This window comes from Eptesicus fuscus, chromosome 21 (assembly GCF_027574615.1).
Source record: "Eptesicus fuscus isolate TK198812 chromosome 21, DD_ASM_mEF_20220401, whole genome shotgun sequence".
In the NCBI taxonomy this organism is placed as follows: domain Eukaryota; kingdom Metazoa; phylum Chordata; class Mammalia; order Chiroptera; family Vespertilionidae; genus Eptesicus; species Eptesicus fuscus.
The window spans coordinates 37051197-37065034 of record NC_072493.1 but is presented as its reverse complement, the minus strand read 5'-3'; the positions used below and the strand labels follow the sequence as shown (position 1 = coordinate 37065034).

The 13838-nt window shown below is 48.2% G+C and overlaps 1 protein-coding gene across 1 annotated transcript; it reads right to left on the bottom strand.

Moving 5' to 3' along the window:
- Positions 1–5959: 5959 nt before the first annotated feature.
- On the bottom strand, positions 5960–13442 carry PSMC4 (proteasome 26S subunit, ATPase 4). The gene is made up of 11 exons (XM_008139597.3): positions 13357–13442; positions 12397–12495; positions 12082–12268; positions 10621–10767; positions 10431–10540; positions 10235–10328; positions 7137–7304; positions 6978–7054; positions 6672–6840; positions 6387–6442; positions 5960–6194 (listed from the first exon to the last, which is right to left on the bottom strand). The coding sequence occupies exons 1-11, from the start codon at positions 13390–13392 to the stop codon at positions 6081–6083; spliced, it is 1257 nt and encodes a 418-aa protein (XP_008137819.1). The 5' UTR covers positions 13393–13442; the 3' UTR covers positions 5960–6080.
- Between the last annotated feature and the right edge of the window lie 396 nt (positions 13443–13838).

The following is a 13838-nucleotide window of genomic DNA, read 5'->3' as shown; positions in this document are numbered from 1 at the left end:
TGTGTCAGATTAAAATTGGGAGGGGGTTGTCAGCTGCAGAGGTCCACCCTAAGGAGTGAGGGGTCCCAGCCCCCACACCAGGCCCCTCACCCCAGAAGTTAAGTTCTGGCTGTGAAAACCAACAGTGATTGTGACTGAGTGAGATGGAAGGCTGCTGGAATCCCAGGTGTTCCTTTCTTCTTCTTTTTTTCTTTTTTTTTTTTTTAAGAGAGATAGAAAGGAAGAGAGAAACATCAATTTGTTTTTCCACTTTTTCAAGCATCCATTAGTTGATTCTTGTATGTGCCCTGACCAAGAAGTGAGCCCACAAATTTGGCATATTGAGCACCAGAGTTCCACTGTTCCATAGGGGTGTTTCCTGCATAGCAGCTCTCCCAATGTACTAAAATTTGAGTCTCATGCCCATTCTTTTTTTCATAGTGACATTTAAAATATTTTAAGAAGTCTACTCTTGTCCCTACAGCTACCAAAGAGGAGATACCATCTATATATGTAAAAGGCTAATATGCAAAGTGTCCCCTCGGGAATTTGACCGAGCGTTCAATTGCTTGCTATGACATGTGCTGACCACCAGGGAGCAGTGTGGACAGAACAAAGGCAGGCCCCGGCCAGCAGCCAGAAGGCCCTGCTTGGCCCTGATCTCCAGCCAGGCCTAGGGACCCTACCCATGCACAAATTTCGTGCACCGGGCCTTTAGCTATTCAACATAAAACTTACCAAAAGAACCTAATAAGACATTAAATGGAGAACTTTAATAAGAGTTTCAATCTTATTCTCCTGTCCTATGTAAAGGTTTATATAAATATTTATAGTTATTACCATCTTATTTTGATTTCTACTATTATAAATCTGTCCTACAAAATATTATTTGCATAATGGGGCTTTAAAAGATACTTGGGCCCGGCCATTGTGACTCAGTGGTTGAGTGTCGACCTATGAACCAGAAGGCCACGGTTGGATTCCAGTCAGGGCACATGCCCAGGATGAGGGCTTGGTCCCCAGTAGGGGGAGTGCAGGAGGCACCCAATTAATGATTCTCTCTCATCATTGATGTTTCTATCTCTCTCTCCCTCTCCCTTCCTCTCTGAAATCAATCTCTCTCTATATATAAAGATACTTGGACAGGAGAGGGTATTGCTATGTCCTATGAAAGCAACCTTAAAATCTAAAAAATGGGTAATCCTGAAGGCCTATTTTATTTATTTATTTATTTTCAATTTTTATTTGTCTCAAGATTTTCCCCCCATTTTTTAAATTAAGGTATTATATGTGTACGTATCTTACCATTGCCCCTCCCTACCCCACTCCCATACATGCCCTCACCCCCAGTGTTTTGCATCCATTGGTTATGCTTATATGCATGCATCTGAAGGCCTATTTTATTTGATAAATTGTGCTATAAAAATTACTCTTAATTGATTTATATAACCCTAAAAGGTGTTACCTAGAAGGTTAATCAAACTAGAGGGGTTCACTAGCACTTTCCTCTTTTTCCTATATTCATCTATAATAATAAAAGCGTAATATGCAAATTGACTGAACGGCCGAACAGAGGAATGACCAACCGTCCAGACGACCTTCCAGACAAAGCTGGGGCTGTGAGGGCCGAGGCAGCCAGGGCTGCGAGGACCCAGCCTCTTGCACCAATTTCGTGCATTGGGCCTCTAGTGAAAGTATAAGAAACCTATGGTTAAACAGAATCAGTTTTTCTAAACAGGAGATAGACAGTCTGTGTCTTCTGTTTTTGTTTGTTTGTTTTATTGATTTTAAAGAGAAAAAGAGAGAAACATTGATGTGAAAGAGATACATCCATTGGCTGCCTCCTGCTGGGATTAAGCCTGCAACCCAGCATGTGCCCTGACTGAGAACCGAACCTGTGACCTTCCGATGCAAAGGACGACGCTCAACCAACTGAGCCATACTAGCCAGGGCAGAGTCTCTGTGTCCTTTGAATGTTCAATGAGTACAATTTCTATTCTGCAGAAACACACACACACAAACAGGTGCAAAGAAAAATTTTGCTAAAATAAACCTTCCCTAAATATTAATACTGGTGCTGGGGCTATTTTAACTTTCTTCATAAGTCCTTCATGTAATATAACTAAATAAATGATTCTTTTTGAAAAAAAAATGAGCATTAATCCCATACTCTTAACTATACAATATTACTTTATTCATGTGTACTTTTTAAAAAATATTCTCACTGAGGATATGTTTACTGATTTGAGAGAGAGAGAGAAATATCGATGTGAGAAAGAAACATTGATCGGTTGCCTCCCAAAGGTGCCTAGACCAGGGATTGAATCTGCAACCCAGGTATGCACCATGACCAAGAATTGAACCCACGCCTGGCCAGTGTGACTCAGTGGTTGAGCGTCAACCTATGAACCAGGAGGTCAGGGTTCAATTCCCAGTCAGGGCACATGCCTGGGTTTCAGGCTCCATGCCCAGTAGGGGGCGTGCAGGAGGCAGCCAATTAATGATTCTCTCTCATCATTCATGTTTCTATCTCTCTCTCCCTCTTTCTCTCTGAAATCAATAATAACATATAAAAAAATCGAACCCACAAACTTTTTGGTGTATGGAACCATGCTCCAACCAACTGAGCCAGCGGCCAGGGCACGTGTACTTTTTTAATGACAAACTCTTTATAAACAGAAATAAATCTCAACCCATTGATTCCTTAGAAAAACCCCTGCCCATGATGACACAGATTTCCATGCTCAGACTTCCAATCACATTCCTGCTCCCCAAAGCCTTAAAAAGCAGATGTTCATGTCACTTACTGACACTAGTTAAACCACTTTTGATCTTGCTTACTTTTTTTTTTTTTTAAATCCTCACCCGAGAGTGGAAGAGAGAGGGAAAGAGAAATATTGATATGAGAGAAACACATCGATTAGTTGCCTCCTGCATGAGCTCAGACTTGGGCCAGGGAGGAGCCTGCAACCAAGGTATGTGCCCTTGACCAGAATCGAACCTGGGACCCTTTGGTCCGCAGGCCAACGCTCTATCCACTGAGCCAAACCAAGTAGGACTGATCTTGCCTCACTTTTAAACTGAGTTTTTGGGGGTCAATGATGTGATTCCACACTAATCTCAATAAAACAAATCTTTACCTTTAGACTCTAGAATAAGCATTTCTTACTGTTTTAAAAAAGTGAGTGCATCTGGTCAAGGGCACATACCTCGGTTGCAGGCTGGTTCCCTGACATGCTGGAGGCAACAAATCGATGTGTCTCTCGCACATCAATGTTTCTCTCTCTCTGTCTCTCCCTCTCTCTTCCACTCTCTCTAAAAATCAATGGAAAAAATATCCTCGGGTGAGGATTAACACAGCAATATCAACAACAACAACAAAAGTGAGTGTAGAGGAATGAACTGAAAAATGAGGAGGGAGCATGTGAAGGCCAATGAGGAGAGGATCTACACGGCCATCAGCCACTGGGAAAAAAAGGCCTAGGATAGGCCACTGGACATTTCAGGAAAATAAAAGCAATGTTTCCATTTCCTTTTTTAAAATATATTTTTATTGATTTCAGAGACAAAGGGAGAGGGAGAGAATGAGAGAAACATCCATGATGAGAGAGAATCATAAGTCAGCTGCCTCCTACACGCCCCCCACTAGGGATCCAGCCGCATCCTGCGCATGTGCCCTGTCTGGGAATTGAACCCTGACCTCCTGCTTCATAGGTCGATGCGCAACCATTGAGCCACACCAGCCTGGCGCAATGTTTCCATTTCCTAAAAACAAAAATGCAGGTACGAACAAAGAGGAAATACCAACTCACCGGATCTGGACTTTCAGGTGTGCAACAACTCCCTCTTCCTCAGGAGCCTTGTTTGGGAGATTGCAGGACTGGGGAAGAAGGAACTCATGAGACACCACAGATAGACGGAGAAAATCGCCTCCAGGCCACATCTGCTCTAATCTCACACATGTAACGAGGGGAGCTCACACCCGGGTGCTGTCTGGGCGACTGCCACAGTGCTGGGCCGCCGAATGCATCTGTGGGTGCAGCCCTGAGGCCGCGCGTGCAGGAGCTGGGAGGCGGGTTTTGTCAGTTTCTTTCCCAGAGGTAGTCCCAGCTCTGGTACACAGCATGAGCTTTGCCCAATCTCTACCCTTCCCTGTTAGGGTGTTTGGTCACTTGGCCAGTTTCTCTCTTTTATCTTTCTCCTTCCAAGTATCTACTGGCTTGTAAGATCCTTTTCTTTTTTCTGTGATTTTTAAGTGCCTCATTTAAAAGGTCAAATATTGCCGGGTCGGCACGGCTCAGTGGTTGAGTGTTGACCCATGAACAAGGTCAGGGTTCAATTCTGGTCAGGGCACATTCCGGAGTTGCAGGAGCTAGCCAGTCAATGATTCTTTCTCATCATTGATGTTTCTCTCTCTCTCCCTTCCTCTCTGAAATCAATAAAAATATATTTAAAAAATAAAAAGGTCAAATATTGTAGAAAGTATAGAACGAAACAAACAGAACGCATTCCCATGGCACCCTCACCCCTTATTTCCCTGCTTCCAAGAGGCGATGACTTCCCATCCTCTTTCTTTGGAAATTTAGTTCCGTGTTGCTAAATTATATGCTTTTGTGAACTCATCAGTCTTAGGTATTAATGGCGACTGACTGTGAAAGATGTCTTACTAGCTCACTTCAGGTGTCTTACTAGCTCACTTTCCTCTCATGCTGCCATTTCCTCAGAAGAGCTTTCAGTTGCCTGCCCAGGCTCTCACTTAATCCTGTCTTGAGCATGGAACCCCCTCTCATCCATGCTCCAGGCCCACTGGCCCAGAGATCACTGCGTCAGCATTTTCCGAATAAACCTGAGGTCTTCAGCCAGGCTGGAGAAGGGTCATGGGCCTGGAATCACACAGCTTGTTTACTTAGTACACACCAGGTTCTAATCACACTGGATGTATGAATTCGGGTTCTTATATAACCTGTCAGGTAGTCCTGTTTCCAGCCCCGCTTCAGAACCTGGCACCTCTGATTTCTGAACTGGGAATCCGTTTCTGTGCTTCCCTTTAGTTCAGGTTCATGCCTCCCCAGATCTGCCTCTTTCCAAAACTGCACTGCTACCATCTCCTCTCTGCTGTGTCCTTGTGAGTCTCCTTTTAGTGAGGTTTCAGGAAGGAGAATTTTCTCTGCTCTGCCCATTAATGGAGGAATCACCTGTCCTTCAATGATTCATGATTCCCCATACACCTTCTTCCCATCTTGCTCCTAAGTATACAGTGACATTCATATATTTGTTCAATCAACTGAATGTCTACCATGTGTAAGTGCTGACTGAGACTGGAATTGTTGTGTGGTCAAGCTATAATCCCTGACTCCTATACAGGCTTTCAGTCTGGGGGACAGGCAAGCACATGACAAAGTCTAGCCAAGCAGAGTACTTGCATAATGCCAGGGATGTACACAGGAAGGGCTCCTTCCCAAACTGGGGCACCAGGGAAGGCTGCCCAGAGGGAGAGGTATCTGAACAGAGACCTCAAGAGTGGGAATTGGTCCAACCAAATGCATCTATACCCTGACAAGACAATATGGACAAGAACCAGAGATAGTCACAGATCCTGGACAATCAACCTCCCCTCTTATATCCTCCCATCCCTGCTCAGGGAGACTGTGGGTTTGTCTTTCATTGGTATTCCCTGAATGTGAGGAAGGCAGGGCTCACCAAAGACTCAAAGGGTCTTCTACCTGTAGGAAATGGGGGTGGAAGATGTACGGGGCTTTACTTTGTGGTCAAGGCTGTGATCTGAAGTTCACTTTCCTTCCCTTTCCCCACGTTTCTGAAGTCATTTTGAGTTCTTTGCTTCTTAAGCTGTAGCCCAGGCCTTGTACCTCCCCCACTCATCTGTCAGAACAGGAGGGGCACAGAGGATCCTATTCAAGGTCCAGGATACTAAAGGAGTTAAACTGCTAAGAAACTAAAAAAAAAAAAAGAAGAAACTAGATTGACTCAACTTGTGTATTTATTGAATAAATCAACCCTGGGTAAAGAGAAAGGAGAACTGGTTTGGGGGCAGAGGTTGGGGAGGTGAGGGAAGTCCCTGGGTCCTGTGGTTAGGGGAGGGGTCACTTGTAAAACTCATGCTCCTGCTCATCTTTCTTGATGACTGTCTTGTATGCTTTCTCGAAGTCCTTCGCCAGAACAATGTAACGGTTCTCTCGGACAGCTAGCATTCCACTCTGTAAGGGACGAGAGTTAAAATGTACTCCCCGCACCCCCCACCCCAGTGATGGTGGAGGAAGAGACAGCAGGGCCCACTACCCCAGGGAGGCAACGAGGGACAGGATTGCAATAGAGTGATCAGAAAGAGGAAGGATCTTCACCCCCTCTGCGGCCAGGACGCCTGGATCCAGGGAAAAACCATCACTCACCTCCTGACAGATAGAATTGATATCTGCTCCTGAAATCTTATCTGGCCTGGCCACATCTGCAGCGGGTGAGTTAAGGAAACCATTCCCTGCATGAGGGGGCGAATGCCTGGAGCAGGAAGTCATCCTGGGGCTGTCTGTCACCACCACTCCTTCCAGGACTTTGGTGTCCCTCCTCCCCCCTCCCCGCCCCCGTACAATCTGGGTCATGGTGAAGGCAGAGGTGGAGGTGAAGATCCAATTCCCATTCCGAACTGTGGCCCTCCCCTCACTTCCAGAGCAGGATACAATCTTCCAAGTCAACCTCCTCAGAGAGATTCATCTTGCTGGTGATAGTGGAGAAAATCAATCTCTTCTGGCGGCGGTCAGGGAGGGGGAATTCGATTTTACGGTCAAGGCGTCCTGGCCGCAGCAGGGCAGGATCCAGGGTGTCTGCTCTGTTCGTTGCCATGATTACCTGGCATTGGAAACAGGCTGGCTCAGACCTCTCTCCCCACTACACCCTCCTTCCCACCAAAACTGCCCCCTCACATGCCAGCCCTACTTTCCCGATTCTCATACCACACCTGCCCTTGTCCATCCCAAACCCCGAACCTTGACATTGACGTTCTGGTCGAATCCATCCATTTGATTTAGCAGCTCCAGCAGGATTCTCTGAACCTCCCTGTCAGCTGGAGTATGCAACAGTTAGTCCAGGGCATTATGTACGACAGGCCTGTCCGAGACCCCAGACCCTATTTGGGTAACACTCACCCCCTGTCTGGGCATCAAATCTTTTGGTGGCGATGGCATCGATCTCATCTATGAAGATGATGGCGGGTGCATTCTCCTTGGCCAGGCGGAACACATCCCGGACCATGCGGGGGCCCTCACCCAGGTACTTCTGTACAAACTCCGAGCCCACGACCCGGATAAATGCAGCTGATAGTAGGATGACAACGGTTAGATGCGGATGGGCTTCCTGTAGGGCCATTCTGCTTTAACTGAAATTGGGGATTTCCTGAGAACAGCCCCTCCTTTGGATGCCCATTCCAAGTAGCCAGGTTATTCTCTTACACCCTGGACTGGGTCCCAGATCCAGCGACAAGGACCAGCCATCTGCTTGCATCCCGTAACAACCCAGCAGCACAAGTCATGAACCCTGTGCACAGATGTGTTGTTTTTTTGGTCCAACTTTTAACTATCAGCACATTATAAAAACAAACAAAGAACAAATGCATCTGTGCCTCAACATATCTGTGGAGAAGAGCTCGAGACATGCATGGACCAAGATACAGAAAAAAAAATCTGAGCCCTAAACAGTTTAGCTCAGTGGATAGAGCGTTGGCCTGCAGACTGAAAGGTCCCAGGTTCGATTCCAGTCAAAGGCATGTACCTTGGTTGCGGGCACATCCCCTGTAGGAGGTGTGCAGGAGGCAGCTGATCGATGTTTCTCTCCCATTGATGTTTCTAACTCTATCACTCTCCCTTCCTCTCTGTAAAAAAATCAATAAAATATATTTAAAAAAAAAAAGAAAAAAAAATCTGATTTGTAGAGCAGTTGTAAAATCAGTAAGAAAGCAGATAGGCTGCCATACACAAAGGAATCATGCTACCTCACCATGGGCTCCGACTTCCCCTTTGCAATAAGGGCCCACAGGCACATCTTCTGACATAATCGACAACTAGCAGTGGGGTTGAAAACAGGTTTGTTCTGGGCCCCTCGTTTTTAATTTGTTTCTTAAAGTTTAACATGAGAAGTTGCAGCCTCTATTATTCTCTGTCCCTTATTCTGTTAGCTGTTCCTCTTCATGAATTTAGCACCACGTGACATAATCTATTCACTTATTTGTTCAAGAGCTTCCCCAACTAAGATACCACCTCCATGACCATGAGGAATGGAGACTCTACTCTGTTCACTGCCATGTTCCCAGCACCTACAACTCAGCTTAGCACGTATTAGGTGCTCAGTAAATATTAACTAAATGACTAAGTTATAAGTGTTTAGTTCTTTTTCTCCAGCAAGGCTGGGAGCTTCTCTAAGGCAGGGACAAGTTTGACTCATTGTCATATCCCAGCACCGGGCATTGGAGAGCAGAAGTCAAATGAACTGCTAAGCAAATGAACAATCTTGACAATGGCTAATATTCACTGCCTACTTACTATATGCCAGGTAAGCTTCTAAAAGCTTTATATTGACCTCATCCTCGGAACCACCCAGGAAAATAGGAAACGGGAGTCACAGAGAGGTTAGCTTACTGAGTAGTTACATAAACTAACTTACATAAGTAGCTGTAGGGAAGCCAGATTTCAAACCCAGCAGTCTGGTCCAAAAAACCCACTGCTAAACCACTGCTCTCTACTGCTCCCTGCCTCACGTGTATGAAGATTTTTAAGATGTGCTGAGCCCTGTCTTTAGGCTTTATAAATAGCAATACATTGATTTCCAGACATTCTGCCTGGAACCTACAGGAATACATTTATAAACAACCACAATATATACGGTGTCCAAAAAAATTTATACACACTTTAGCAGCTGACAACTCATTTAATTTTCACTCCTTTTCAGGTTTAACTGATTTGAAATAATGGGTGAAGCCAAACTAAGCTTTGAACAAAGAAAATTTATCCTAAGGTGCCACTATACTGTTTTTTTTTTTTTTTTTTTTTTTATGGGGATACATAAAAGATAAAATTTATGGTACAAAACCAGCAACTGTCAACGAACTGCGGGCGAACAAATATTGAATGAAATGATTCTTGATGTTCACATTATCAGCAGTGCCTGGACCAGAATGGTCATCAGTTTGAAAACAGGACATTGACCAAAAAAAATTATGCATTTCTATAGATCCTTTTCAATTTTGTAAATGACTGTATGTTAATAAACACTGACTTTATAATCATTTAGACTGTGCATACATTTTTGGGGGACACCCTATATATATATGTGTGTGTGCACGTGTGTGTGAAACAAGTTTCTCAAAACAGTATGACATCTTCCTATCTATACTAATAAAAGAGTAATATGCTAATTAGACCAGGAGACCTTCCAGGCGTCCTTCCGGACAAAGCCATGGTGGTGGGGCTGAGGCAGAGGCTGTTAGGGGCGATCAGGCTGGCGGGGGTGGGGGCAGTGGGGGCAAGCAGGTTGGCAGTGGGGGCAGTTGGGGGCGAGCAGGCTGGCAGGAGGGGCAGTTGGAGGTGATCAGGCCAGCAGGGGAGATAGTTGGGGGCGATCAGGTTGCTGGTGGTGGTGGGGGAGTTACGGGTGATCAGGCCAGAAGGGGGGGTAGTTGGGGTGATCAGGCCGGCAGGCAGAGTGGTTAGGGGCGATCAGGCAGGCAGGCAGGAGGTGAGTGGTTAGGAGCCAGAGGTCCTGGATTGTGAGATAGATGTCCCATTGCGAGATGGGATCGGGGCTTAACCAGCAGTCGGACATCCCTTGAGGGGTCCCAGATTGGAGAGGGTGCAGGCCGGGCTGAGGGATTATGAATTTCGTGCACCGGGCCACTAGTATGGGATAAACTCTTATATCTTCTGTTCTGTTTCATTGTTTAAAATGCTGGATGCAACCCATGAATTGGAATTCCTAATGGGTCACAACCCACTATAATAAAACACTGACTTACTTTATTATTTTTCACAATAATGCTGTGGAGTTTTCTATTAGATGAGGAAATTGAGGCATGTGGTAAAGTCACCTGTCCAAGACTGCACAGCCAATGACTAAGAAGCACAATGGGGCTTTGACCCCATAACGTGTGCTCTAAATCACTGTGCTGTGCCATTTCCTGGGGAGGATGAGAGAGCAGAGAGACAGATGGGAAAAGCCCAGAAGGTCAGAGCTCTGGGAGGGACTAGCAGCTCACCAGTGGTATGATGAGCCACGGCCTTTGCCAACATGGTCTTCCCGCAGCCGGGTGGGCCGTACATAAGGACGCCTCGGGGAGGATCGATACCGATCTGAAACGCAGAAGTGGAGAAAGAAGGATGAGCCAGGGAATCCTGTCACTAACATGAGACTCAGCAGGGCCTCTTCCTTCCCTGACACCTCCAGTCCCTCACCTGCTTGTAGAGCTCAAAGTGTGTAAGCGGGAGCTCCACAGCCTCCCGCACCTCCTGCTTCTGGATGTCCATGCCCCCGATGTCTGCATACATCACGTCTGGCTTCTGGTCTGGGGGGAGAGCAGAGCTGGGACTCCCAGCCTGGTGCCCAGGGTCCTCTCAGCCTCCCCGGCCCCAGGCTCCCCCTCACCTGAAGTGAGCATCATGATACTGCTGTCCGCTTCGGGGGGCAGCACATCCACCAGGGCGTTGCTGTGCTTGTGGAGGGCCACCGAGGCGTTGGGCTTGAGCAGCTCCCGATCGATGGTGCTCAGGATGCGCACATAGTAATTGGAGCCTTTGGGAGGAAGACAGAAAGGGAGCAGGGAAAAAGAGAAGTGCCGGAACTGTCCTCTCCCCATGACCTCACAGTTGTGCTGTCCAGGCCACCAGTATCTCTCACTCATCCCCAGGCTGCTCCCCCACCTCTAGCCTGCCTCCCCTAGTCTGTCCCCCATGTTCACACAGACCCGGTGACCAGCGAACTCCTGGAATCCCCCCCTCCGCCCCACCCCGGATTTCCTTCGTGTATCTCTCACCTACTGTGTCCCTATGTGTTCACATCTCCCCCCCAAACTGTCCTTCTCCTCCTGGATCTGTCTCAGGCAGGCCCCCAGTCCCTAGTCACCAGCAAGAGCCCCAAGCTTCATCCCGGACTTTTCTCCTCTTCCCTCCATAGCCCATCAGTCACTATGACCCTCTACCCATCTCTCTTCTTTCCCCTGGGTCCTGCCCTGTTTCAGTCCTCCCATCTAGATCTCTGTACCAGACTCTTTCCTGCTCACTCAGACTTATCTCACCTCTCCAGTCCACTTTGTCCATTGATGGTGGTGATGTATACATCTCTTTCCAGACTCAGCCTCTCTCCTGACCTTCAGGCTTGGCTGTCCAGTAGCCACCCAGGCCCTCCCTGTGATCTCCTGGACTGCACTCACTGTCTCCTTCTAAATCTACTCCTCTGACCATGTGGCCACTTCAGGGATAGCCTCACTGTCCCCCTATGTCCAAAGGTCAGAGACACATTACGGATCTCTCCCTCCCTTCACTACTTCACTATCAGCCCATCAGTCCAATTCCAGGCCCAACCACACACTTTTCCCTACAACCTTTATAAGGACATGGCTTGGTCCAGAGGAGCAGCGGCCAGAAGCAAGAAAGCCAGATAAGATACAGAGTCAGTGACCATTATCAAGGCAAGGCCTGGACCTGTGTTAATAACAGCAGCTACTGTATACTGAGTCCTGACCAGAACCCAATCTCTTAACATTTCACCCATGGTTTCAAAGTGCAGGTCCTAACCCAGAAGTGGTCATGAAATCAATTTAGAGAGTCATGACCAGAACATGGTTTAAAGTAAAAGACTAGAACAGGATGGAAAGGCAATTAGAGGATGTCACTCATTGTAAGGCTACATACCATTTGGTCAAACTTTTACTATATAAATTACATATATACAAACAGAGGGAAAGAATGTAAAAGCTAGTTCCATTTTTGCAAAATACTCTGAAAAACACCATTACACTGTCTTGCCTTGTTTTCTGTTGTACAACCCTAGCCCAGTTCCGGGCACATGCCAGTGAGTGAGTGAGGTGCCCCCCCTACCCTCCCATACCTGTGGTGGAGCCCACGATGGCTGTGTTCTGATCCACAGCCTCCAGAAACTGCCCGATAACCAGTGGGATGCTCTGGATTCGCTTCACCTCCTCCTGGGCATGGAGGAATTCCTTCTTCAGGTTCTTTTGCTCGTCCTTGATGTACTCCTCCTGCACTTCCAGGAACTCCAGCTCTTGTTGCAGCTTCTGTGAGCAGAAAGGGGAGAGGAGGGGAGGGGGTGGCTCTAGGCCTCGCTGAGCCAGGGAGTCGGGGAAGGTGGCGGGAGTATGGGACATTGGGCCCGGTGCAGGGCCTGGGTTGGGGCTGAATGTACCTTGTAGCGGCTGTACAGGTCCTCCAGGTCCTCAGGCTCAGGCCCCAGGAAGGACAGGCCAGTCTGGGGCCGGGTCACTGACAGTGCTGGGATCTCATCCTAGACCACGGTGGGAAACACAGGTTGGAAGAAGAGTCCCCGCATGAAAAAAAAAATCTGATTTAACCATGAAGTCGCTCATTCCCTAGCCGGCTCCTGACATCATTCAGCCCCGCTAAATAGACCCTGGAAACTTCCAGCCCCTTTGTAGGACCCTTACGTCAACGAGCCTTCCACACAGATATTTTGCTACCGTATGCCACTTGTAACATGTCCCCAAGTGTCACCCAACTAGGGCCTAAATGTCTCAGCAACTCCTTATCAGACTCCAATGCCCTCCAGCCCCCCCTCAACAGGTTCCTAACGTCACATGGCTCTCACACAGGCTAAGTCACCGTGCCTTCAAATAGTTCTGGAATTACCGTTACCCCCAAAAGATCCCTCGTGTCACAGAACCCCAACTCACAATAATTAGGCTCTCCTGTCATCCAGCTCCCCCGGTAGGCCCCCAATGTCCGTGGGCCAGACCACAGTTATTCATTGGCCCTCCACCGCCAATCAAGCCCGACCATCAGTCAGCACCCAGTCCAGCCTCCGGCACCATTCAGCCCCACAGCCGAGTCCCACACAGCACTCACCACCTGACCCACCTCCAGCCCCGCCGGGCCCGGAGGCCACTAGGCACTGCCAGCTAGATCTCTCCATCACTCCGCCCCAAGAACTTCTAACGCACTCATCCCCCTGGCCCCGCGGTCCGAGCCTTCCTCCCCTCCTAACATCGCTGGGCCGCCCAGGCCTCGGAACGGCACAAAACTTGCCACTGAGGGCTCCGAAATCACCCCGACCCGGGCTGGATCCCTGCAGCCACTCGGCACCTCGCTCAGACCAGTGTCGCCCCGTCCCCGCGAGCCCCCACCGGACCTGAGCTTTCTCCACCAGGATGCCGATCTCCTCCATAGTGACCAAGCCCGCCGGAGTGTGGTCTGACCCAGTCACCGCTTCCGCTGCCGCCACCGGAAGGGGCGGGCCTAGGTAGATGGTGGGAAACGTAGTTTAAGATGCCCACGGGCGGGGTTGGACGGAGGGAAAGGAGGGCGTGGCCCTGGGCTCCGCCCCCAGGCGCGCCGGGCGCTCTCCGAGCCTCCGGCAGGCGGTGCGCGTGCGCAGCAGCCTGCATAGCGCCACCTGGCGGGCGTCCCTGTCGCTCTTTTCTTTTCTTTTTTTTTTTTTAATATATTTTATTGATTTTTTACAGAGAGGAAGGGAGAGGGATAGAGAGCTAGAAACATCGATCAGCTGCCTCCTGCACACTCCCTACTGGGGATGTGCCCGCAACCAAGGTACATGCCCTTGACCGGAATCGAACCTGAGACCCTTGAGTCCGCAGGCCGATGTTCTATGCA